The following is a 24,070-nucleotide window of genomic DNA, read 5'->3' as shown; positions in this document are numbered from 1 at the left end:
CTATGGAGTGAATGCAGGGGGGAGGCAGGCAGGAAAAGCCCCCAAGAGCCACACACAAGCTTCACGTGGCTCTTGCAGGCTTTTCTACGAGGAGGGAGAAGGGACTGACACGGCCAGCCAGTCCCTTCTCCCTCCTCGTAGAAAAGCCCGCAGGAGCCGTGCGCTCCTTAAAGGGTACGCGGCTCCTGTGGGCTTTTGCAGGAGGTGGGGGAATTGCCATAGCCGCGCGCAGCCTCTCCAGCCGGGAGAGGCTGCACAAGGCTAAAGAAGCCAAGGCAGCGAGTGCGATCCATCCCAATAATATTTTTTTTCTTGATTTCCCCCTCTAAAAACTAGGTGCGTCCTGTGGTCCGGTGCGTCCTAAAAAATACGGTACTTCTTTTGTCCTATCCCAAACCTTCAGCTTCACTGAATGTCCCTGAGTTCTATGAAAGAGGGAGAAAAACCTTTCTCTATTTGCTTGCTCCTCACCATCCAAATTTTTATTTTAACCATCGGCCACACAGGCTGGGGCTGATGGGAACTGAAAGCCAGCTACATCTGAAGGCTGCCATGTTGCCTACCCCTGCCATAACCTTCCCTGAGCATGTTAAAAGCTCACACCTACTTCTGTCCTATTATCATAGTACCATCGAGAGTGTCTTGACCTATAGTATATTATCGTGGTATGGGAGCAGCTCTGAAACGGATAAAAAAGCTTTACAGAGAACAATTAAAATTGCCCAGAATGTTATTGGGCTCCGACTACCAACCCTGGATGAGATCTTCACGTCTCGCATCTTGAAGAAGTCACATAATATTCTGAGAGATCCCACCCACCCTGCTCACAACTTCTTTGAACTATTGCCTTCGGGCAGAAGATATAGGACGATGAAAACACGAACCACACGCCTTCTGAATAGTTTCTATCCAAGAGCTCTGATTGCACTAAATAATGATCTCAGGGCCAGTTGCAAGGTTTAGCAAGCAGGGAGTAGGAAGGAATGAGATAGGTTTTAGGTGATGTTATGCCTTTAATAGGTCATGCTATATTCTGGATTATGTTATGTTTTATAGATTATGTCTGAATAGGATGAGAGTGTCGGAGATACGTGCAAATGTATATGTGAACCCGGTCTTTGGGTGGGTGTTTGATTTTCGTTGTTGTGTATACTGTGTATATACGGACAATGACAATAAATTTATCTATCTATCTATCTATCTATCTATCTATCCAGGATGACCGAGAACACCAGGAAGCCCTATGCATAAATATATGTGACTTCCACATACCAGCCTCTCTCTCTGGAATAGCCAGCCTTTCTTCACTTGGGTTGTCTGCTGTTGTTCAGCCACATTGTTTCCTGTGCAATCCTCCCATGAGCTTCGCACACCCAATTTGTGGGCGATTCTGTGAACACAAATGCTCCCCAGCACCAGCCCTGTCCCATGCGGACAAGCAAAGCACCTTTAAGGCTTTCCAGGTTTAATGAATGTTTGCAGGTTCTGTCCGTTTTATTGCCTGCTTGTGATTGCAGCTGGGGGATTAGCAATAAATAGCCTCTTAATTGCTCCTTGAATAGCCTCTCTTAATTGCGCTCTCCCCCCCCCCTTTTCTTGGGGGAAGGGGGGTGTGCTGAAGACGCTTTAATTACCTATTTCCTCTCATTATCCTTTCTAATTTTTTTCTTTCCATTGTTTTTATAGCCAAGCAACACTATCCTAGACAGCGTATTTCCTGGGTAACATTTTTTTTTAAAGTGTGTAATAGTAGATTAACGTTCTTTTTGCTTTTCATACTTCCATGAAAAAGTGAGAAGTAATAAAAAAAAAGTCTTCCCCCATGAAATATAAACAACGGAGGGCTTATCTACATCTCTATTTGCCCCACCAATCCCCCCAGGAAACCCAATCTTAAGCACTAAATCGGAACAAATGGCAATCGGGTTTTCTGCAGACTGCAGCTTGTTTCGATTCAGCACTAAAGACTGGGTTTTCTGGGGGAGCAGAGCAAAGGCAAAACCACTCAGAGCCTTGCCTATAAAGTGTGGGACAAGCAGGAAGTGTGAATGAGCCCTGAGAGAGGCTATTTTGTCACTGATCTCCCAAACCTGATTGACCATGCCATGAGCTTTTTGTCTCATCCTGTGCACCTGGTATGGAACCAGGCATTACAATAAGGTTACCAGATTTCCCCCCCCCCCCAGTGAATTCAGGGACACTTTTCAACTTCAGTAGGAATGATAGTATTTTGTCAGGGGACTGATTTGTAAATCCAGGAACTGTCCCTGGAAAACAGAGATGCCTGGTAACCTTACATTACAAGTAACAGGGTTACTGCAACTGTCTGTCTCCCTAGTCTTCATCCCCTTGTGCGTTTCCACACTGCCTGTCTCACATAATTGGCTATTGGCACAAGGGAAATGACATCACACTGCAGGTTGTATCTAGTTTCATCCTTACAGTGTGAACCTAAGCAGGTTTCTTCAGAAGCAGGACTCACTGATGTCAACAGCCCTCGCTTCCAAGACAGCAGCCTTCCTCGGATTTTGAATTTACATGACCTGACCTTGAATTAAATGGCTTCTCGGGTCAAACAGGATAGCTATTTGTATTTTCCTTTCGAAAGCACCTTGGGTGCCAGAGCAATGTGCCAGAGCGATGCCGAAGCTGCGTGCAGCTCCCTAGGGTTGCGCAGAGCTTCCTGAAGCCTGGAGAGCAAGAGGGGTCGGTGCGCACAGACCCCTCTCACCCTCCAGGCTTCAGCGAAAGCCTGCACTCGCCCCATAGGACGCACACACATTTCCCCTTCATTTTTGGAGGGGGGAAAGTGCGTCCTATAGGGCGAAAAATACGGTACTTTGTTGCCAATTCATTCTATGGTAGAAAATCTTGCCTTGGGACAAGAGCAAGATTAATCGTTAATAATGTATTGACAGAGAAAATTGCTATAACTAAAGGTACAAGGCAGGGATGTCCACTGTCACCGCTGTTATTCATCTCGGTATTGGAGGTCTTTTTAAGATCAATAAGGAATAATGAGAATATCAAAGGAGCGTCAGTAGGGCAAAATCAATACAAAGTCAAAGCTTTTGCGGATGATTTAGTTATTACAATAGAAGATCCTACGAAGAGTGTAGATGAAGTGTTGGAAGAGGTAGAACAATTTGGAGAGGTGGCCGGCTTTAAGTTAAACAGAAAGAAAACCAAAATAATTACGAAAAACATTGAACAGGATGTAATTGAAAGATTGCAGCAATAATTAGGGATTGAAATGGTGAAAAAAGTTAAATATTTAGGGATTACACTAACCACTAGAGGTATTGATTTATTTCATGATAATTATGTACCAGTATGGAATAAGATAAAAAAGGACCTGGAGGTGTGGGGTAGAATGAAATTCTCATTTGGGGGAAGGATCGCAACGATAAAGATGAATGTGCTACCGAAAATGTTATTTTTATTTCAAACAATACCAATAATAAAAGGAGTGTGACCTGAGCAATGTCTCTCAATGCATCTTCAATGGGATTTGCACTTCTCCCGCCCCTCAACAGCCCACTGCCGCTCTCTGAGACCCACCACCACGGGCCGCACAGCATGAAAAAGCTACGAAGAAGAAGGGCTGGGACCTGGTGTCGCCAGATCCTCCAAGACTCACCTCAGAATTGAAGCGGATCTGGCAGACGTTGCAAGAGATGATTGGGCGCTTGGCCTTGGCTATGGGTACCCCAAAGGTGTGGTTGATCACTGCTTTCTGCACTGGGTCCATCTGCCAGAGGAAAACAAGGAGGAAGGAGGAAGAAGAAATGGTGATCAGTGAATATAGCCTACAAGGCTAACTTCCTACCAAGTAATCTAACTGAAGGTAAAACCAGGTAAACCCTGTCAAGCTATGGCAGCTACTTTTGAGGCTTCTGAGCCAGACACCCAATGATGAGCTGGCCATGCGCTGTCTGTAAATCAACAAGTTCCAGTGGGGTGGGAACAGCCCTAGCTTGGGCTGGGAGAGGTGGCCAAGATTTCAGAATTAACATTGAAAGGCTACATTTGACTATGGTTAGCTTTCCCTCCCCCATCACTGCTGCGGGCAGAGAATTGGATTTTCTGCATTAGGCAATGAAATGTCTTGGGCTGCCACGGAGCTGAGAGAATTGAGCAAATTGCTCCCCACCCCCATTCGCACCATTTACACAGAGAGGTTCTATGTATGTGATAATCCCAGGAACTAAGGGAAGGGGAAACAGAACAAGGACTGGACAGTCTCCAAGAACAAAGAGATAAGGCAAGGGTAAGTAAGGAACCTCTGGCCTGGGGGGTCATGCATTTGGCCCCAGGCCTCTATCCGGCCCCAAAGACTCTCCTCAGCCACTCCCCTCACTGGGCCTGCGTCAAACTTTCCTCGGGTGTTTTTGCCTGGCTAAGATCTATCCCCGCTTGCATGGATGGAGGCTACAGGGGGGGGGGGTGCGGAACGAAGGAAAAATGGAAATTTGTTGCTTGCCAGCTTTTGCTTCTGGAGGCATGTGGCCCCCCAGAAGGCTCCCCAAAACAAAATGAGGCCCTCAGGGTGAAAATAAGTTCCTCACAGTGCTGGATTTAGGGTGTTGTTTCCCCAGAAAATGGTGCTGAGCTTGAGGGGGCTCACAACAACAGCAACCTATATTTATATGAGTACCTACTCAAAGTTAGAAATATTGGGGGGGGGGCGGGGCGAGGGATTTTGTCGTTGCTCAGGGTGCCATATTACAAAAGTCTGCCCCTGCTGGGATGGAAGCCCAGATAAATAATGGTTTGGCACAGTTGTGGGGGGGAGGACCAAGAGCTGAGAGGAGGGGGAACACCACCAGGTTGTGGAAATCTCACTAGGGACACCTATGACCTATTTCCATGATGACCTAGATTTACATATTATACCAGTCATCCATATGCTGTGGAAATCCGTATTATATTGCCCATTTCTCGAGAATCCCCAACTGGAAAACACCCTCCCCCCTTCCCCGCTTGTATTTGATAATTTTCACTTCTTAACCTTTATTTTATCATCGCCACCCTGTAACTTAAGACATCTTGATTTCTCTCATTTGCTATTATTGGACAAAAGCAAGCCAGAGATCCAACTGAAAAGTGAGAACAAAGCATGATACATTTTAAGTTCCATCTTCATGCAAATGGATGGGTGATGTTTGCGTGTACTATTACTGGTGACACTAGGTGGTTAACTGCACTTTGTCACAGTTACTTTAAACAGGAATGTGTGCACTGCAGGGTGACCGGCACTTAAGCAGAACTGCACACAGTTTTAGTCTTCCTGTGACTTTAAAAAGATGGCTGCTGGTGGAGTCCGTAGCCTGGGAAGTTCCTGAGTCAAATCTTGCCTTAGCTATGGACTTGCTAGGTGGCCAGAGGCAAATCGCCCTTCTCCACTGCAACATGGGAGTGAGAGAATAATATTTATTGTATTTATCACATTTTTATATCCCACCCTTTTCTCCAACGGCTACAGGGTAATAAAGATGTGGCCAGTCCCATGATATCCTCAAAACAATCTTGCAAGGTAAATCAGCTGAGAGATAGTGATTTGTTCGGCGGGTGGGGGGGCTGGCCAGCGAGCGGAGATCTGATACCCGCCCCCCCCCAAAAAACCGTCCACTCCATCACACTGGCTTCTGTAACAGTTCCTTCTCTTCTTGTAAGGATTGCCAGGTTAGCATAGGCAGTGCTTTCTTTTCTCGTAAAATAGGTGCTGGCACTCAACATGAAGTTGTTACAGTAAGCGCCACACTTTTTAACAACTAAAAAACAAGTGGTGTAAAAAAAAAAGAAGCGCTGAACATATGCAATGTGCTTTGTACGCTCGTAAGTTTTCCATCATGGGTGATGCTGGGGGTTAAACCACAGAGCCTAGGATTTGCCGATCAGAAGATCGGCGGTTTGAATCCCTGCGACGTGGTGAGCTCCCGTTGCTCGGTCCCTGCTCCTGCCAACTTAGCAATTTGAAAGCACGTCAAAGTGCAAGTAGATAAATAGGTACTGCTCCGGTGGGAAGATAAACAGCGTTTCCGTACGCTGCTCTGGTTTGCCAGAAGCAGCTTAGTCATGCTGGACACATGACCCGGAAGCTGTACGCCGGCTCCCTTGGCCAATAAAGTGAGATGAGCGCCGCAACCCCAGAGTCGGCCACGACTGGACCTAATGGTCAGGGGTCCCTTTACCTTTACCTTTAAGTTTTCCATGCATGTTAAGTAGTCATGCTACCCTCCACTCCACTGCAAAGGAATTATGAAAGATTTGCAACTTTAAAAATAATAATAATCACTTGATCAACATGATACACTCGTTTGGGGTGGGGAGGGAGAGGTCCAGGGAAGGCAGGGAAGGGCGTTGTTAATTCTCAACGGAACTGCACCTGTGAACACCACAGAAATCCAGTTGCTTAGCCACCCAGTGTCCCCCCAGAAAACCCATCTACTGCCCTCCGGCCTGTGAAACTCCAACCGGTCACACAAACAGCAGCAAGCGCCCGTGATTCTGCACATACGACTAAACATGCGGGAAAATGTTCTGACAGTAAGAGCTGTTCAACAGTGAAATGGTCTCCATCATGAGGTTGTGGACTCTCTCTGTTTTTAAGCAGAGGTTGGATGGCTAACTGTCATGGATGCTTGAGCTGAGCTTCCTGCATTGCAGGGGGTTGGACTAGATGACCCTGGGGGTCCCTTCCAACGCTACGATTCTGTGATTCTAACTCCCTTTAGGACCTGGCAGCGACGTTGACTGAATTTGAAACCGGGCTTGGTCCATTAGCCAGTGGGCCAAAGATTCTGGGAGTTCCCTGGGCTACTGCTCTGGCCCACCCATTTCTCACGCCTCTGTCCTGGGTCTCGCTCCAGTCTTCTTTCGCTATCCCCGGCTGACACATCTTGGACTGCATATATTATACCCTTATCATCGCACGTTGCGTTGTGGGACTCCATGCTGACACTTCCATACGGAACCACATGGGCTTGCAATGCTGCCGGAGACTTTGAGATCCAAGAGCTCCACTCCCCCAAGTCTAACCTACTGGAGACCCCAGCCACTGACAGCACAGGCAAAGGTTTGATTGGCTTTCTGGCTGCATCGCAAGGAAGTATGACTAGGCTTTGAAATGCTGCAAAGGGGACACTTCATTGGGCAGTCACGCCCCCATAAGGATCTCAACAGCGCAGAACATAATTAATAAATTCTTGGCGTAAAGCTGGAGCAGGGCCCAGCCTTGGTTGGCTGTTTGGCCCCAGTCTCTGTGATTACAATATAAATTGTCAACAGGCAGCTGCTGAAAAGTCAGGAGCCAACTCCAGCGCCAATTGCCTCATCACAGAGAGATTTAGTATTCAGGGGAAAGGCAGGAATCGAGGACACAGCGCCATATGGGGACCCTCAAGGAATGATAGCTGAGTCTAGTGTTTGCCCACAAGCTCCACAGTGGGGAAATGGCATCATCTCAGTTGCGGATGTCCATCCAAATTGGCAGCCGGTCAGGGCATTTGCAGACAGAAGGCTTAAGATTTCAGAGCTCTTTGCTTCAGCTGGGTTGCTAATGTAAATTTAAAACGGCACATTAGGCAAAATCCTCATCTGCATTACAAATGCCCCTTTCCTACATTCTCTCCCACTTGAAGAGTGACCATTTAGGTTAGCAGAAACAGCTCAGAGGCTGTTTAAGCCCCATGTAGGAAAATGGCCACTGGCTTACCCAAGGAGAATATATATACACGGTTCATAGCTCCTTCTGAGACCTACTATTTCATTCTTGCTCTCAGGAAGGTATGGTGGGGTGGGGGGGTTGCAGAGGTTCGTAACAAAAAAAGCTTTTCTTTTATTAAGGTATTACACACTTTTGCAGGATTGGTCTAGTTTACCTTGTTCACATGTTACACTGAACACACGTTCTCTGTACACATGTACAAGTGTTTGTGTGAAAGAGTATACTGTATGCTTGATTTGGACAACTCAGTTATTGTGTGCAAAGGCACAAAGACTGTACACTCATTGAAAAACTGTATGAGTGTACAGTGGTACCTCTAGATACGAACGGGATCCATTCCAAAGCCCCGTTCGCATCTAGAGGTAAACGTAACTAGCGACGGCATGTAGGCGCACGTGCGCGTCACTTTTCGGTGCTTCTGTGCATGCGTGTGACGTCATTTTGAGAGTCTGCGCATACGCAAGCGGCGAAACCCGGAAGTAACACGCGCTGTTACTTCCGGGTTGCTGCGGAGCGCAACTCGAATGCGCGCAACTCGAAGCGTATTTAACCCGAGGTATGACTGTATAACTAAACTATTTGTGCACACAGGTACACGGATCGTACACTCACTGAATGCAACTCACGTCCCCCGCCCTTTCAATATTTTTTTTGTCGTGCCTTTCCTCCATTAACCATTTATTATTATTGTTTCCACCTAAACATTAGGAAGAACTTCCTGACAGTAAGAGCTGTTCGACAGTGGAATTTGCTGCCAAGGAGTGTGGTGGAGTCTCCTTCTTTGGAGGTCTTTAAGCAGAGGCTTGATAACCATATGTCAGGAGTGCTCTGATGGTGTTTCCTGCTTGGCAGGGGGTTGGACTCGATGGCCCTTGTGGTCTCTTCCAACTCTATGATTCTATGATTCTATGTCAGGTTTCATTGTGATTAGAATCCGCTAACTTCTTCCAGCAGAAGCTAAACCGGCTAATTACAAATCCAGAACCAAAATAGTTCACCCTCCTGCCTCAAATGTCTCCCTCCCCACGTCCGCACGTTTTTCTAGTAACCTGGATCAAATTTATGGGGTGCTGTGTGTTGTGTATGACCCAATTGCACAAATTCCATTTCTTATTAGGGAGGAGAAGGCACAATAACCTAAGGTGTGCTAATCCAGGAAAAGGAAGGATGTATGTATTGAAAGCGTGTAAAGATTTGTCCTGGGACTACGAGTAGCAAAAATTAAAATTAAATGAAAATGCAATAGAAATACTGATCTAGAATAGATCCTTGCTCATGGTTTGTGGATAAATGTTTGGATGCACTATGGTAACAGCAATGAAGAGCTGGAAACAAGAGGCCTATTCAGACATTACTTGACTTCAGGGATTCAGGGGAAATTATTCTATTCCGGAGCAGGTCTCAGGTTTGGAGCTTCCCCTCTCTGCCTCTGTGCCTGATCTTGGGCAGAAGGTAACTAATGAACAGGGGGAATGATGTGATGATTTAAAAGTTAAATGCAGGATCTCCCTGACCCAATGAGATGGATCTTGCTTTCCTTGTGGGGTTTCAAAGTTTATTTTCTGCCTAAAATGAGGTGAAATGAAGGGGAGAGCATGCAAGTCCCAGGTCCATTCCCAAGCCAAGTAATACATGAATAGCTGCAAAGGAACAGCTTTCATTAGTTTGTTCAGCTTTAGACATTTTTGCAGTTGACACACCAAGATGGATATAGCCATTTTCTATTTGTGTGAAACTATTTAAAAGGAGGATTCTATTAATGAGTAATTGCAACAAGCCCCGATCTGACATGACCCAAGTTCAGGATGTTTATATGCAAAAGAAAGTCATCGAGACCTAGCAGTTGTTTGAACTCATTGAACTCTGTTGTACGCTGCTGTGGAATTATTTTAGCATTTCATTGCTTATAAATATCTCAATAATAATGATGATTTTATTATTTATACCCCGCACATCTGGCTGGGTTTCCCCAGCCACTCTGGGGAATATAAATAAACAAACATACACAATCCTATTTCTATTGGGGATCTCAGTGTGGAAAAAGATTCCACACTGACCGAAAAGGATTTGGGAGGAAAGATGACGATTTAGTGCTTTAAATCTGGGTTTTGCCAGTCTATTACAGAAATAAATCTTCGACTAAATCTTTGGTGGACTGAAAATATTTTTGCTTAAGGATACCCCAATTCATCCTTTGCCAGCCTGGTGCCCTTCATGTGCTTTGGACCAGTGGCGTAGCGTGGGTTGTCAGCACCCGGGGCAAGGCAAGTAATTTGCGCCCCCTAACCCGTGGATTTGCGCTCCCTAACCCGTGGATTTGCGCCCCCTAACCCTAACCCCCAGATGTTGCGCCCGGTGCGGCCGGCCCCCCCTGCACCCCCCACGCTACGCCTCTGCTTTGGACTACAACTCCCATCAGTCCCGGGGGGGGGCAGGGCGCTGAATTTTGGCCTTGCAGAGGGCGCCACTGAAATTCGAAGGACTAAAGTCCACCCCTGTTGACTTTTTCCATCTCCCCTAAATTTGTTTAGCCCTCTTCCGATGCCAGGACGAGATGGTTGGACAGTGTTCTCGAAGCTACCAGCATGAGTCTGACCAAACTGCGGGAGGCAGTGGAAGACAGGAGTGTCTGGCGTGCTCTGGTCCATGGGGTCACGAAGGGGTGGACATGAATAAACAACAACAACAACAACAACAAACCTGACCATTGGCCATGCTGGCTGGGGCTGATGGGAGCTGGATTCAGGAGGGCCACCCCTTCCTAGTCCCTGCTCCAACTGCTTTCTCATAGGAAACAGAACATGAGCTAAAGCACACCCACCATTTGTGAAATCAAACAACGTACAGCAGTGCATGTGGACTTGGGCTGTTTTTGCAAGCCTGCCTCATCCCAACAACGCTGCCCCAGCTCTGGTAAGGAAGGTGACTCTGGTCACGGTGGAGAACAGCCAAACCAGGCTGTCCCATAGGGTGCCGGAAAATTCCTCTCCCTCCCAAAAGCTGTCAAGTGACAGAAAAGCCACCGGGTCGGATGAGCAGAACGGGTGCGTGGCCAAGCCTTGCAGGCCTTTCCAGGCATTGGGTAGGGAGGCAAGAATTTCCCAGCCTCTTAGGAGAGGAGCCGCCCTGCTCTGAAGACACATGTCAGACAGAACAAGACAGAGAGAGTACACTGTTCCCAGCCCAGCCAGTAACAGAGCCTGGGGCTTTGCATAAACTGGAATCCCTTCACACGCCTCCACAGGGACAGAGAGAATAGGGAAAGGGCACGGCAGCTGTTTAAACAGCTCCCACTTCATTGCACACTTGGCCAGGACTTTAGAGATTCACAGGGGGATGTGGAGTGGGGGAGACGCCGCAGCTTACAAGCGGCTGGAAATGGTTTGCAGCCTCTGTTTTCTCTCTTGGACCAAGGCAGCATCTTCCCAGATGCTTAACAACTGAGATGCAAGGCAGCAGAATTGCATGATGTCGTTGTTGTTTAGTCGTTTAGTCATGTCCGACTCTTCGTGACCCCCTGGACCAGAGCAGGCCAGGCACTCCTGTCTTCCACTGCCTCCCGCAGTTTGGTCAAACTCATGTTGGTATATTCTTGCCTGCAACTAAACCAATGCCCTTTCAAACTGGTACTCCACCTGCACAGTCCCACCTGACCAAAATACAACTCTCTCAACATCTATGTTGCACAGAACGCAAGAGAAGAAGTAAGAAAGAGGAAGGAAGCACCTGATGCTTCCAGTCTGAAATGAGCCTAACCAGCAGCAATTCTTCAGGATCTCAGACAGAATTCTTTCCCAACTCTACTTGCTTGCGAGCTATTAACTGGAGACACCAAGGTCTAAAGCAGGGTAGGGAAACTGGATTTCACTAATGCAATTTGCACCTGCCTAGTCATCTGCCGTCATTATGATATCAGTTGTTGACTTCAAAGAGGCCCCCTTCTCAAAGCTGATCAGCTGATGGGCACTGAGAAGAGCTCCTTTGAACAAATGGACGAGAGAGGGATGAGTAGCCGAGAGCAGCCCATCACAGCCATGCTTTTTACCTGTTCCACACTTTGACATCACATATGATATCAGACGTTGGACAGGTGGGTGTGATTAGGTGAAACAGCCGGGAGGTACCCACCATTGGAATAAGCCAATGTTCTTTGCACATGCAAAGCATGCACTAGGCCACTTGGGTCTTGTTGCTTGTTATATGGAGAAAAAACCCTTTATACAAGAACTCTGTAAATTGAGCATCCTTATTTGGCTGTCATTTTAGATACTGGGCATGGTGCTTCCGATATGCATAGTCAGAAGGGCACCGAACAAGGAACACGACAAGCTGTTGCTTGAACATACCCTAAGGAGCTGAAGCAGTTTAGAGGAAAAGTTTAATTGGGGACGGAGTCACACACACAAAATTTGATTCGTCACTCAATTACTCATCGCTAAACGTGTAAACTGCTTCCACTTCAAAGATGGTACATATGAAAAGTTATGTTTGTGATATTTGATCTTGGGTGACCCAACTTAACAAAAGTGGTTGCAGACTCATTGTGCAACCATCATCATATATATGCAAATTCGCCCAAAGGGGGAACATGAAAGAGGTTTTAAGAACACACACACACACACACACACAAACAAACAAACAAACAAACAAACACAAACAGTAACAGAGAAAGCCGGGAGAGAGAAAACTGCTCACTGTCCCTCAACACACTGACTTAGGTTGGACAATCAGTTCCTGGAAAAATACATAAATCCTTTGCAGTCATTTCACTCCTCCCTTCAAATGAGTGTCTGACCAAACTAGGAAACTAAAGCTGACCCTAGCTTCCCATTGTCTGAACCAAGAATTGATGGGTTTGCAGCTTCCAAAGCTTGGCTTACAGATCTTGAGTTGTTTGGAAGCCATTAACCATAGTTTCCCAGTTCAGATGTAACAGGAAGCTATGGTTCACTGACTTCCTGGTTTGCTCAGGATGGCTGCTCACTTGAAGGGAGGAGAGAAGTGGCTGCACGGGAGCCGTGTGTGGCTACACAGAGCTCATGATTATCCTGACTCTGTAAGACAGAAATTGATGGTCCAAATGTAGCCATCATAGAATTGTAGAATTGGAAGGGACCCTATCAACTAGTCTAAGCCCCTGCAATGCAGGGATATGCAGTTGTCCCATACAGGGATCGGACCTGAAACCTTGGCATCAGGCAGCACCACACTCATCAAACCAACTTGACTGGCTTGCAATTCAGGACAAGAAGTACAAACCACATTTAACTTATGCTATCTAAGCAGTTCTGCGAGTTTTAAGCAGTTTAATTGAGAGATCGACTTAAATTTATCAGCAGGGCTGCACAGAAAGAGTACATGTGCAGTTTCTGAAGAAGAAGAAGATGATGATGATTTTGCCAAGCAGTCTATTGTAATAGAGAATTAAAAGCAGGAAACTGTTGCAGATGGGGGAAAAATTCAATGATGGGTAGCTGTGTTTGCTCACGAATTTTCTTAAAATGGAGCAAATCTTTTTTATCTAATGTGCAAGTTATCTTGAACTTCCTTTTAACGATTTGAAAGGTGATGAGAATATTCGAGTTTACCCAGCTTTCATTAATTAATCAGCAGAGTGACAGATGGTTTATCAACTAAACCTTTCCTAACTGCTACAGGGTGCTGTGAAGGCCACTGGCATAGATGGATTCTAAAATGAATTAGGTCAAATCCTCCACTGAGTTATCTGCTGCAAGCTACTAACCACAATTGTTCGGAGACTGGGAGACAAAACAAGAGAAGACAGCTATCCACCTCTTGTCTGGATTATATAACTTCTCTGGGCCATCTGACTGGTCACCAGAAAATGTCTATAACTGATGGTACATGTTAATTGATTTTAATATTTGGTTTGAATTCATTGACACACACACCCGAGGCCTAAAGAAAAATGGACAGGAAATAAATTGTAAAAATAAATAAAACCATTGGAGCCACAGTGTTGGGCTAGATTGAGATAGATCATTTGTTGCCATCCTTATGGTATTAAACTACAACTCCCATCATCCCTGGTTACTGGCTGTGCAGGCTGAGGCTGATAGTACCTGTAATCCGCACCTTGAGGGCATGCTGTTTATCCTGGGCAAAATGGCCTTTGATTATCTGACTCTGCCATTTTGTTTCTTATCCAGGCAAAACGCCTCGCCCCTCATTTATGTGGAGGCTTCGTTCCGAGGCACTGTGCATTTAAGTGAAATCACATATATTTGAAACACCATTTGAAAAGACAGCAAACACTCTCTAAACCTTTGCAAAATCTTTAAAAAAACAAAAACCTAAACAGTAGCACTTAGCAGATGCCAAACTGCACCACAATCACTCCCTCCAAACCTCCTTGACCAAACTCCAACTCTCCACAGGCCTCAACAGTTGGTGCAAAGGCTAGTGGGATTGCTAGGTGCTGTTTTTGCACCATTTTTTGCCTTTTCTTTTGGACGTGGGTGGCACTGTGGGTTAAACCACAGAGCCTAGGACTTGCCGATCAGAAGGTCGGCGGTTCGAATCCCCGCGACAGAGTGAGCTCCTGTTGCTTGGTCCCTGCTCCTGCCAACCTAGCAGTTCAAAAGCACGTCAAAGTGCAAGTAGATAAATAGGTACTGCTCCGGTGGGAAGGTAAACGGCGTGCGCTGCTCTGGTTTGCCAGAAACAGCTTAGTCATGCTGGCCACATGACCCGGAAGCTGTACCCCGGCTCCCTCGGCCAATAAAGCAAGATGAGCGCTGCAACCCCAGAGTCGGCCACAACTGGACCTAATGGTCAGGGGTCCTTTTACCCTTGCTAGGCTCTTTTAGGGCTCCTTTTGCAATTTTAAAATTCACTTCGGTTTGGCGTTATGCACGGTCATGCATATATTCAACACACATAAACGAGGGGTTGCTTGTATACTTATGCCTTCAATGGTCTATTCTCCCGGGACACTGGTTTGGCAAAAGTCTCTCTGACCTTCCCATTGTTGTTGTTTTTTGGGGGGTGGTGACAGTGAAATGACTGGAATGACAAAGGAAAAACGAAGCGTGCAGGTGAGGTCACAACTGTTTTAAGGAAGTCCCTATATAAAAACACCCCAAATAAACATGCTTTTCCAAATAGGACACTGAGATGATACAAAATGCGAGCCATCCCTGCTATGAAGGGAGGAGAGGGTGTTTTGCGCGTGAGGGAAGATGCAAGGTCAGCTCACGGAGGGGAGAGGGCTCACAGGACCGAACTGCCACTGCAGTCAGCGCCACACTGCAAAGCTGTTATCGATCCCTTTGCAGTGAAGCCGCTGAAGAGGTGAGACGTTGCAAGGATTAATTATGGGATAGCAGTTGCCTGGCTACTACTGTTTAGCACTGTCAACTTAGTTTAGCACTTAGTCAACTTCAGCAGCATGGTAGGTCCTGTTCAGAACAAGAAAGCAGCCGGAACCAGAGACTCTGCAATTTACATTACAAAAGGATGAGCAAGGAATGAGGAGAAAAAGGTTGGGGTGGATGGGAGCTGGAGTCCAGTAACATGTGGAGGGCTACTCTAAGAAGATAAAAACACACACACAAGTAAGCTTCTCAGGTGAAGACATATATAACCATTTTAATGAGTGGTAAGTGTGGTTTGATAGTGTTTTCTCCTGGAAGAGGAGAAGGAAGGAAGGAAGGAAGGAAGGAAGGAAGGAAGGAAGGAAGGAAGGAAGGAAGGAAGGAAGGGACAGTTTAAAAAAGAATAAAGAGAACCATCTTTGGAGCTGTTCTGGGGGGGGGGGTTAGTGAAGGATGTACAGTAAAGTGAAGGTAAGTACAGTGGTACCTTGGGTTACAAACACCTCAGGTTCATAGCTGTCAGCGTTTCCCTTTTTTAAAGGGAAATTCCCTTATTCCGAATAGGATTCCTTGCAAAAAAAGGGGAAAGTTGACAGCTATGCTCAGGTTACAAATACTTCGGGTTACAGACTCCGCTAATCCGGAAGTAGTACCTCAGGTTAAGAACTTTACCTCAGGATGAGAACAGAAACCACACACTGGTGGTGCAGTGGCAGAGGGAGGCCCCATTAGCTAAAGTGGTACCTCAGGTTAAGAATGGTTTCAGGTTAAGAACGGACCTCCAGAACGAATTAAGTTCGTAACCAGAGGTACCATTGTACATATACATCAATGAGCTTGTTCCTCTTTTTTTAAAAAAATCATTTTAAATAAGTGAGACATCCCACCTGATACATACTGATTCCTTCACCAATCCAGTGATTGTTGTGCTGATGTGCAGGCTTGTATTGTCAATTTTACAGGCGGGCTCACTGCTATGACCACTCCAGAAAATACATATGTCTTCACCCCAAAGAATCTACCCAGACAGATGTTCACACCATAGGCCATAAACCCAAACAAACAGCAAATCATAGTCCTGTGTGTATCTCTATATGACTTTAAACATTAGTGGCTCCCCTCTTTTTGGTGCAGAGAACACATGCCTTTGAAGGTGAAAACAGACATGGATCACAGACACAGGAATCTGTGATCAATTCTCCCAGCTTTTTAAAGCAGCAGCAACAAGGTGCTTGTTTTGATTGGAGCAGTGGCATTTGGGAGGAGGTATTCAATTAACTAACCCTCCCTCTTGAACTGGGGAGGGTATACCGTATTTTTCGCTCTATAACACGCACATAGTTTTTAGAGGAGGAAAACAAGAAAAAAAAATATTCTAAACGAAATAGTGGATATATGATTTTTGTGGTTCATGCTGTGGCCACAGACATGTGATCTGACAGTGAGTTTGGAGTAGCCCAATGCAAAAATCCTGAGGATTCATGTGGATCCACGCTTTGTAACCACGGAGGAGGTAAGGAAGGGGAACCATGGATCCTCTGCTCACGACTGCAGCAGATCCCACCCGCCACCCGCCACCCGCAGGCATTCGCTCCATAACACGCACAGACATTTCCCCTTACTTTCTAGGAGGAAAAAAGTGAGTGTTATGGTGCAAAAAATACGGTATTTAATTCTTTCCTTCCGCTGCCATGTTTCCCAACTGAAATTGTTGGTGGAAAAAGACAGACACCTATGTTTCCCCCTCCAACAGGGAGCTTTGAAAAGAGGGGGGGTACTTAGACAGAGAAAATGGTGTGGGAGGAAGAAACCCTGAAATTCAGCACCCTAAAACTCTAAGGTTTTATGCATGGGAAAAACAGGAAGTTTCTAGCCTTTAGACACACACACACAAAAACAACACAGACACTAAGGGGCTGCCCTGATCAAAATCAGATTCCTGGTGGTTGGCCTATTAATAAAAAAGCTGGGAGATTGGATTGCAGATCTCCCACATCATGCCTGTTTCGGCCCTGAGCCAGGTGGATTGTGACCTGGAAGTCATGGGATAGCAAACCAAGGTAGCTGGTTCTCCAAGGTCACCCAGGGTGACGGCCACAGTCACGGCAAGGGCCAAGGATTCTCGTACGTCTGCCACAGATCTACTTCTAGAAGGAACCCAGGAGTGCTGAGTTTGAGACAAGCTGGCCCCTGCCTCTGCCAGCCGAGGCCCGCTGGCAACTTCCCAGGCCCTGTCACTCTACCTGTTAACATTTCCACTGCCTTTGCCCAGCGTGTAACAGACACCAGTGCTCCTCAAGGCCGCCGAGAGTGTCATCACGCCCTCTCTCTCACCAAGAGAGATGGGGAAAGGGTTCTCATTTTAGACACTGACCTCCGCTGGTTATGTGCAAGTTGTAGACGCTTCTGCAGAACAGGCAGCCAGCCCAAAATGATGGAGAGTGGGAACTAGAACCAGGAAATTGCAATATCTCGCATGCTCATAGGAGGGCTGCGTATGCACAGAATTAAGAAGCCAGCAATTCAGGATTCAGAAACTCTTAAATTTTCATGAATTGAAAAATTCTAGCCCTTAGGGGATGAGTCTAAGAGCTCAAATGCCTTCAGTCGATGTGTGATATACAGTGTAGAAGGGGACAGAAGGTAACTGAGAATGGAAGATGTTTTAAACAAAAGTTGGGAGGAAGATGGAACTTGCTTTTTCGCAGTAGGCTAGCAGAGACTTTCTAGAGTGCCAAAATAGAGCAGCATTTGGAAGTTAAGAACTGCTCACTTCCATTTATTGCAAAGGGACTGTTTAAGCACCTGTGAAATCTCTGTGACTTAAAAGGGTTTTATTTTCCATGGTTACTGATCTAAAGGTTTAAATTCATATTCTTTGGCCCATTTCATGAGATGTTTAAAAAACTGCATTATGCGGCACAAAGTTCCCACCCAGCCTTGCTTGATAAACCATAGGATTAAAGCTGGTCATTTGACTGGTCAAATTAAGCGCCCAAACATTCCAAGTATTAATTTGTTAAAACTATTCTATTAATTTGTTAAAACTCCTGTTCAATCACACACACACAAATTAGTCAACCATTGTACCGAAGCAGTGAAATCAGATTCCCAACAACTGTAATTATTACTTTTCATAACACTGTTATACAAAGCTAAATGAATGCGAATGACCAAGGAATTTCAACAATTCTCTTGGCTTTCATCCCAGAACCCCAGAGAGAGCACAGTTACAGAAAAAAAATAAAAATGAAATCAAACCCCGTACACATAACAACTGCAAAGAGACCAAGATCCAACTAGAAGGTGTGTGTGTGTGTACAATCATTGTAGTAGTGCGCCTAAATAAATGTGCACCCTGATTCTTGCACCACTGGGAAACTTCACTGGGTAAGCCCTCGTCACCCGGCCTTTCACCATCAGATGACATCACAATGCAATTACAAATTTAGGATACCAGCAGCTCTAACACAACCCAGAAATGGAACTCAAAGAAGGCCTATGCAGTTCAGAGCAGGCTTCCATCTCAATGACTGTGAGGGTCTTCAAGGCCTGAAAACACCCCATTTACATTGCCCCATTTAACTGAACAGGTGGTATGCCCTCTTATCGGGTGCAGGAATGAAATGTGGCGCTAGGGGACAGTGAGCCACAAAATATACCTTCTGCCTCTGAAATTAGCCCCTCTATATGCCCCCCATACTCCATATACCCTTCATTATGACGTCCTTTCTTCTACCTCTCTCGCATGGCAGTGCCTCACTCTGCACACATTAGGGTGTTTCCGATTGGTGTTTATTGTGGCATCTGCTCATGCGTGCAATTTTTTTTGCAGCATCCATACAAAGTCATCAGCATCAAAACGACAGCCTGTATTTCCACCCCATTTAATCTGGATTTACTCTCTCTGCAGAAAACCTGATCTTAAAAAACAACAACCCAAAAACGGAACGAAAACCTTTTCCAACAACCCGTTTGTGATATTAAGCACCTATCTGGAATCATTCGGTCACTGGGAGTGAGTGGCCTTACTCCTTTCCTTCTGGCTTGTTCCTGGTCCTTCCTATATTTCCCAAGGGGTGGGGGGTATGGGTGGAGTGAAGTGGGGGCCAGAACACCCTATGACAAGGTCAAGAGACCATGCTGATCTTCCTCCCCAAACTCAATGCAGCAACCTCAACTGCCCTCCTGACACCTCTCCTCATAAGTCCACATTGTACAGTACAGTCATGAATATGTTTTGCACATTACGGTGAACATATGTGCCAGGGCTTGTAGGGAGGGTTGCACAAGTCACCCCCTCCCAGCTTTCATGTACTCAGCTTAGCCTATGTATATAAGATCTACACGGGGTGGTGGGGAGCAAAAGTTACACTTGCATCTACTAGTAAATCTCCAACTCATTTGTATTAGATCAGCTAGGGTTTCAAACTCCTAATGGCTTAACAAAAGCATCAAGAAAAAGTCTCCCCCAGGCCCGCTCCAAAATTAAGCTGCTGAAATCTAGGAAGGCTGGATTTCCAGGCTGAGCATGTGCTCAGAGCAACATCTCCAGCAATTCAGTGCCCATCTTCCTGAGCCAGCTGGTGGACCTCAGCGACCTCGGCGATCTATCTAGCCAGTAAAAGCAAAGCTGTTCCACCAAGCACAAGGCTGTCTACCTCTGATCTATGCACATGGAGTGTACCCAAATAAGTATATTTCTGAGCAATGGAGAAGCCTGGTTTTCCAGAACCCCTGACTGCACAGCAGGGTTGTACATACACATGTGTGGAGGCCAGGACTGGAAACAGCACAGGTGATCATGTGCATTCACTCATTCTATATAAGATGTAAGAAAAACTGCACAGAACTCACCACCCCACCCCTACCCCCACGTTTTACTCCAACATGTCCTTCCTCCACACAGCAACCAGGCCAAGGGCCATATGCCTGCTCAGTGTCTTTCTGGCACTTGCAAGATGCAGACTCAATTCCCATCACGGAACATGGCCTGCAACCGCGCATTGCGCACAAGTTTGCTGCTTGTGTCAGGGGAGCTCAGACAATGTTGCAATTCATAGCAAACCATGGGGAAAGGGACATCTGAACTTTGTATATCTATTCTGCGTATTTGCATTATTTCTATCCTCCCCTAATAATCGTTTTTTTTCTTTTGTATATATCCCAGTTTTGCTAGTCATTATCGATGGGGCAAAACTAATAGAAAAGCAATTCTCTAGAATATTGTGAGATGAAGGGGAGATTAAAAGTGTAATGCATACAAAAAAAGTACAAAAAAAGATAAAGGACCCCTGACAGTTAAGTCCAGTCGCGAACGACTCTGGGGTTGTGGCGCTTATCTTGCTTTACTGGCCGAGGGAGCCGACATTTGTTTACATGCGTACATATACATATACTTTAAAGCATATGCGCACAGCCATAAGGAGTAGAAAACTTTTAAAAAAAAGTCTGAAATTTTCATGGAACTGATTTCTGCAAACACCACCACTTTCTGTGCATTTTCTTCATGCCCTTGGAATGCCAAGTGGTGATCAGCCTATATCAGCTATATCATAAAGAAAGTCTCCATCCGCTTGATAATTTTGGTTGCCCATTTATCTTTTTTTTTGGGGGGGGGGGGGTTCTGGCTTGAATACGGCCCCACCTTTGTCGGTTACAGTATTGGTTATCAACCTTTTCCCAACAGCCTTTCGAGGCGAGGAGACTAGATATGCCTTAAGCTGCCCAGAGTGGCTGCGGAAACCCAGCCAAATGGGTGGTGTATAATTAATAAAATTATTATTATTATTATTACACAGGATTCCACGTGTGACTGCGCCATAATTTGCATAAGGACGTTATGATAGCAGTCTGAGAATGGCAAGACAGTATCACAGGTAATCAATCTACCAGGGATTGAGGGACTATTGTATTCCTTGTCTGCATATTAGCTTAAATGCCTAGGAACCTCAGACTTGGGGGCTGTTAAATATTGACGGCACACTCCAGAAAGCATGCAGGCAAATTCCCTTCTAAGGGGGCTTCTTTTATCTAATTCACTGGGAACAAGGTGTGAACAGCCTAAATCTTTGAAGTAGTGAAGAAGCTAAGGTGCTCTCTAGTGAGGAAACAGTTTTCAGTAGGCTGTGTGTTTATAAAGAGATGTGATGATTAGTTGAATGCCTTTATGGTCACCCTGTGCCAAAGCAATGATATGAGGCCGTAGGTCAGATTTCTAGGGCAGTTTTCAATGAAAAATGGGCAACTGCCAAACTGTAGCGGGAGGGAGTCCTCGCCTGTTCCATCAGTTACAACTCCAGATGTTGTTGAACTCTAAGACCCATCAGCCATAGTCATGATGCAAGTGGCAGGGATGTTCAGTCACAATCCAGAAACATCTGAAGGGCTGCAAATTTCCCACATCTGAGCTACATAAACAATTATTTTGGACTGGATTTAAAGCTCTCATGGATTACCTGTTCTGTGAAGATCTTATAGTATACAGCAAGAAACTCCTAGAGCAGTGATGGCCAAACTTGGCCATCCAGCTATTTTGGGACTACAATTCCCATCATCCCTGACCACTGGTCCTGTTAGCTAGGGATGATGGGAGGTGTAGTCCCAAAATAGCTGGAGGGCCAAGTTTGGCCAGCACTACCCTACAGGATGCGACAAAAGCATCTTCAATTGCCTTCAGAGCAATTTGGGGTGAGTAAGAGTATTCATCTAAACTTTAAGTGACGCAATGAAAGTCTTGTGGCATCTTAAATACTAGCAGTACTTATTTTGACAGCAGCTTCCACAGACTGGAGTCCACACCTCATCATTCTGCATCTGCTGAAGTCCACAAAAGCTGATGTCATTGTAAATTAGTTTGTCTTTAAGGTGTCACCATACCGTTGGTTTGTGCTGCAACAGATTAGCATAGTTGACCTTCTGGTAGCCGTTTGAAGGGGTGGCAATTAAAAGGATTTACAGTCTGCTTTTACAGCCCAAGCCAGCATGGCCAATGGTCAGGGATGATGGAACTTGTAGTCCAGCAATACCTGGAGGACATTAGGCTGGGGAAGGCTGCTTTAGTAAGAAGACATCACAACTTCAGGGCAAAAGGTTGGATGGGATGAGCCAGCAGTTCTCATTGCTATGTCCTAACTGCAGAAAATGAAACAAGCTGCTTCACATAGTTCTGGACTTTGGGGAAACTTTTTAAGAGATAGCTGAGCAAGCTGCTGCTGCTCTCAGAGACAGCTTAAGAACTAAACAACCATAGCTGTTGCACAGAGTTGGACTCTGTGGTTAGCATCTAAAAACAGGAGAGTTACGTTGCTTGGCAGCCATGACTTCTGACCTGAAAGGCTGACTTCTGGAGTGTCAGGTTCAATGCAGCCCAAGTGGCGCTTTAGTGCCAAGATAAGCAAGGGTATCTGGGTGGCACTGGCAAGCAGTGCTAAACGAATTAAGAGTTTCTATTATATGCAAGGGGGGGGGATGGTTGATGCTCTTCCCACTTGGTGTTGAAGGATTTTCCTTTTGAGCTCTGTGGACTTCACCGAGTTGGGTTAAATTTAGATTTAGGTTGGGCTAGAACAGGGGTGGGGAGCCTCCCATCAGCCCCCAGCCAGCATGGCCAATGGTCAGGGATGTTGCAAGTTGTGGATCTGGAGGGCCACACATGCCTGGTCCCTTAGAAACGTTCTTTTTAAATCTTAAAATGCTCAAGCTGTAACAGATTTTTATATCTACTGAAAAGAAGCCAGCCACAAAAACAAAAACAACCCCTCCCCTATCCCGGTCCTTCCAACAATGTCCCCGTATAGGGCAGAGCCTTGGAATAGTTGCAAGTCAGCAAGACAGGCTGCAACTGCAGGGTACAATGGTGGTTTTTTGTCCAACTGGGATGAGCTGGCAGGCTTCCTATCACAGCAGCACACTGAGCCAGGAAGGTCAGAGAGCTGAAACTCTGCACAACCCCTTTCCCTCCAAAAGCAAGTTTGCAAAGCTGCAATTGGCCTGGCCTGGCTGAGTTCTTCCTCCAGGATCTGCCTTGCTCCAAGGGCACTTCAAGCCTTATTATGTTCCCCACTGGGCTGCAACCACACAGAGCACTTCGAGTGGGGAAACCAAGGCACAGCAGCTGCTCCTGGTTCCCCTGTGGCAGAAAAAGGGTTGGGATTCTGGAGTCACTTCTGCTGCCTGCTGCACACTTGTTTGACCCAACATACCTCCATCCCTGCATTGGCTCTGATAGTTAATCCCCTGACTCAAATAGAAGCCAACATGCAAGCACAGCATATGCTCAAAGTCGGGAACTGATTTCTCCAAAGCCCCATTTTGAGAAGGGAGACAGAGAGAGAGAGAGAGAGAGAGAGAGCACACTAAAAGCCAAAACTTTCACCCCAACAACACAGGCCACCTTTAAATCCCATCACTGTGTAGGCTACTTTCGCCCTCACCTACAGATTGCAAACAGGGGAGGATGGGGAGGCAAGGAATTAATGGGAATTAACCAAAGGGAGCCCCTTACAGACTTTGTAACAGAGTTTACTTTTCTGTTTCATGCAGTTTGATCTCAGATTGCAGCCTGTCAAGAATGGAGAGGTAAAGGGTAAAGGGACCCCGGACCGTTAAGTCCAGTCGCGGATGACTCTGGGATTGCAGCGCTCATCTTGCTTTACTGGCCGAGGGAGCCGGCATACAGCTTCCGGGTCATGTGGCCAGCATCACTAAGCCGCTTCTGGCGAACCAGAGCAGCGCACGGCAACGCCGTTTACCTTTCCGCCGGAGCGGTACCTATTTATCTACTTGCACTTGACGTGCTTTCAAGCTGCTAAGTTGGCAGGAGCAGGGACTGAGCAACAGGGATTTGAACCGCCGACCTTCTGATCAGCAAGCCCTAGGCTCTGTGGTTTAACCCACAGCGCCACCAGTGTCTCCCAAGAATGAATAGGGCATCATATAATAATATACCACCACGACTATCACCAAGGAGCAATTGCAGGGAGAAGACGCAGGAATCTTGGCA

The 24,070-nt window shown here is 46.1% G+C and overlaps 1 protein-coding gene and 1 long non-coding RNA gene across 11 annotated transcripts in view; one reads left to right on the top strand and one right to left on the bottom strand.

Moving 5' to 3' along the window:
• The window catches only part of ZNF385A (zinc finger protein 385A), a 210,672-nt gene that overhangs the window by 39,394 nt on the left and 147,208 nt on the right, over positions 1-24,070 (bottom strand). For all 10 annotated transcript variants that reach the window (XM_082212628.1, XM_082212626.1, XM_082212624.1 and 7 more), the window contains one exon: positions 3,641-3,751. In XM_082212628.1, coding sequence (XP_082068754.1) covers positions 3,641-3,751 — 111 coding nt within the window. The remainder of the gene's footprint in view (positions 1-3,640; positions 3,752-24,070) is intronic.
• Positions 3,814-23,770, top strand: LOC309526715. The gene is made up of 3 exons (XR_014216873.1): positions 3,814-4,270; positions 11,419-11,577; positions 20,868-23,770. It is a non-coding gene; the product is annotated as an uncharacterized lncRNA (long non-coding RNA).

The sequence above is a fragment of the Podarcis vaucheri genome (genome assembly GCF_965113315.1).
Source record: "Podarcis vaucheri genome assembly, chromosome: 2".
Taxonomy (NCBI): Eukaryota; Metazoa; Chordata; class Lepidosauria; order Squamata; family Lacertidae; genus Podarcis; species Podarcis vaucheri.
Note: the sequence above shows the minus strand (reverse complement) of the source record. Positions and strands in the feature narration are given on the sequence as shown.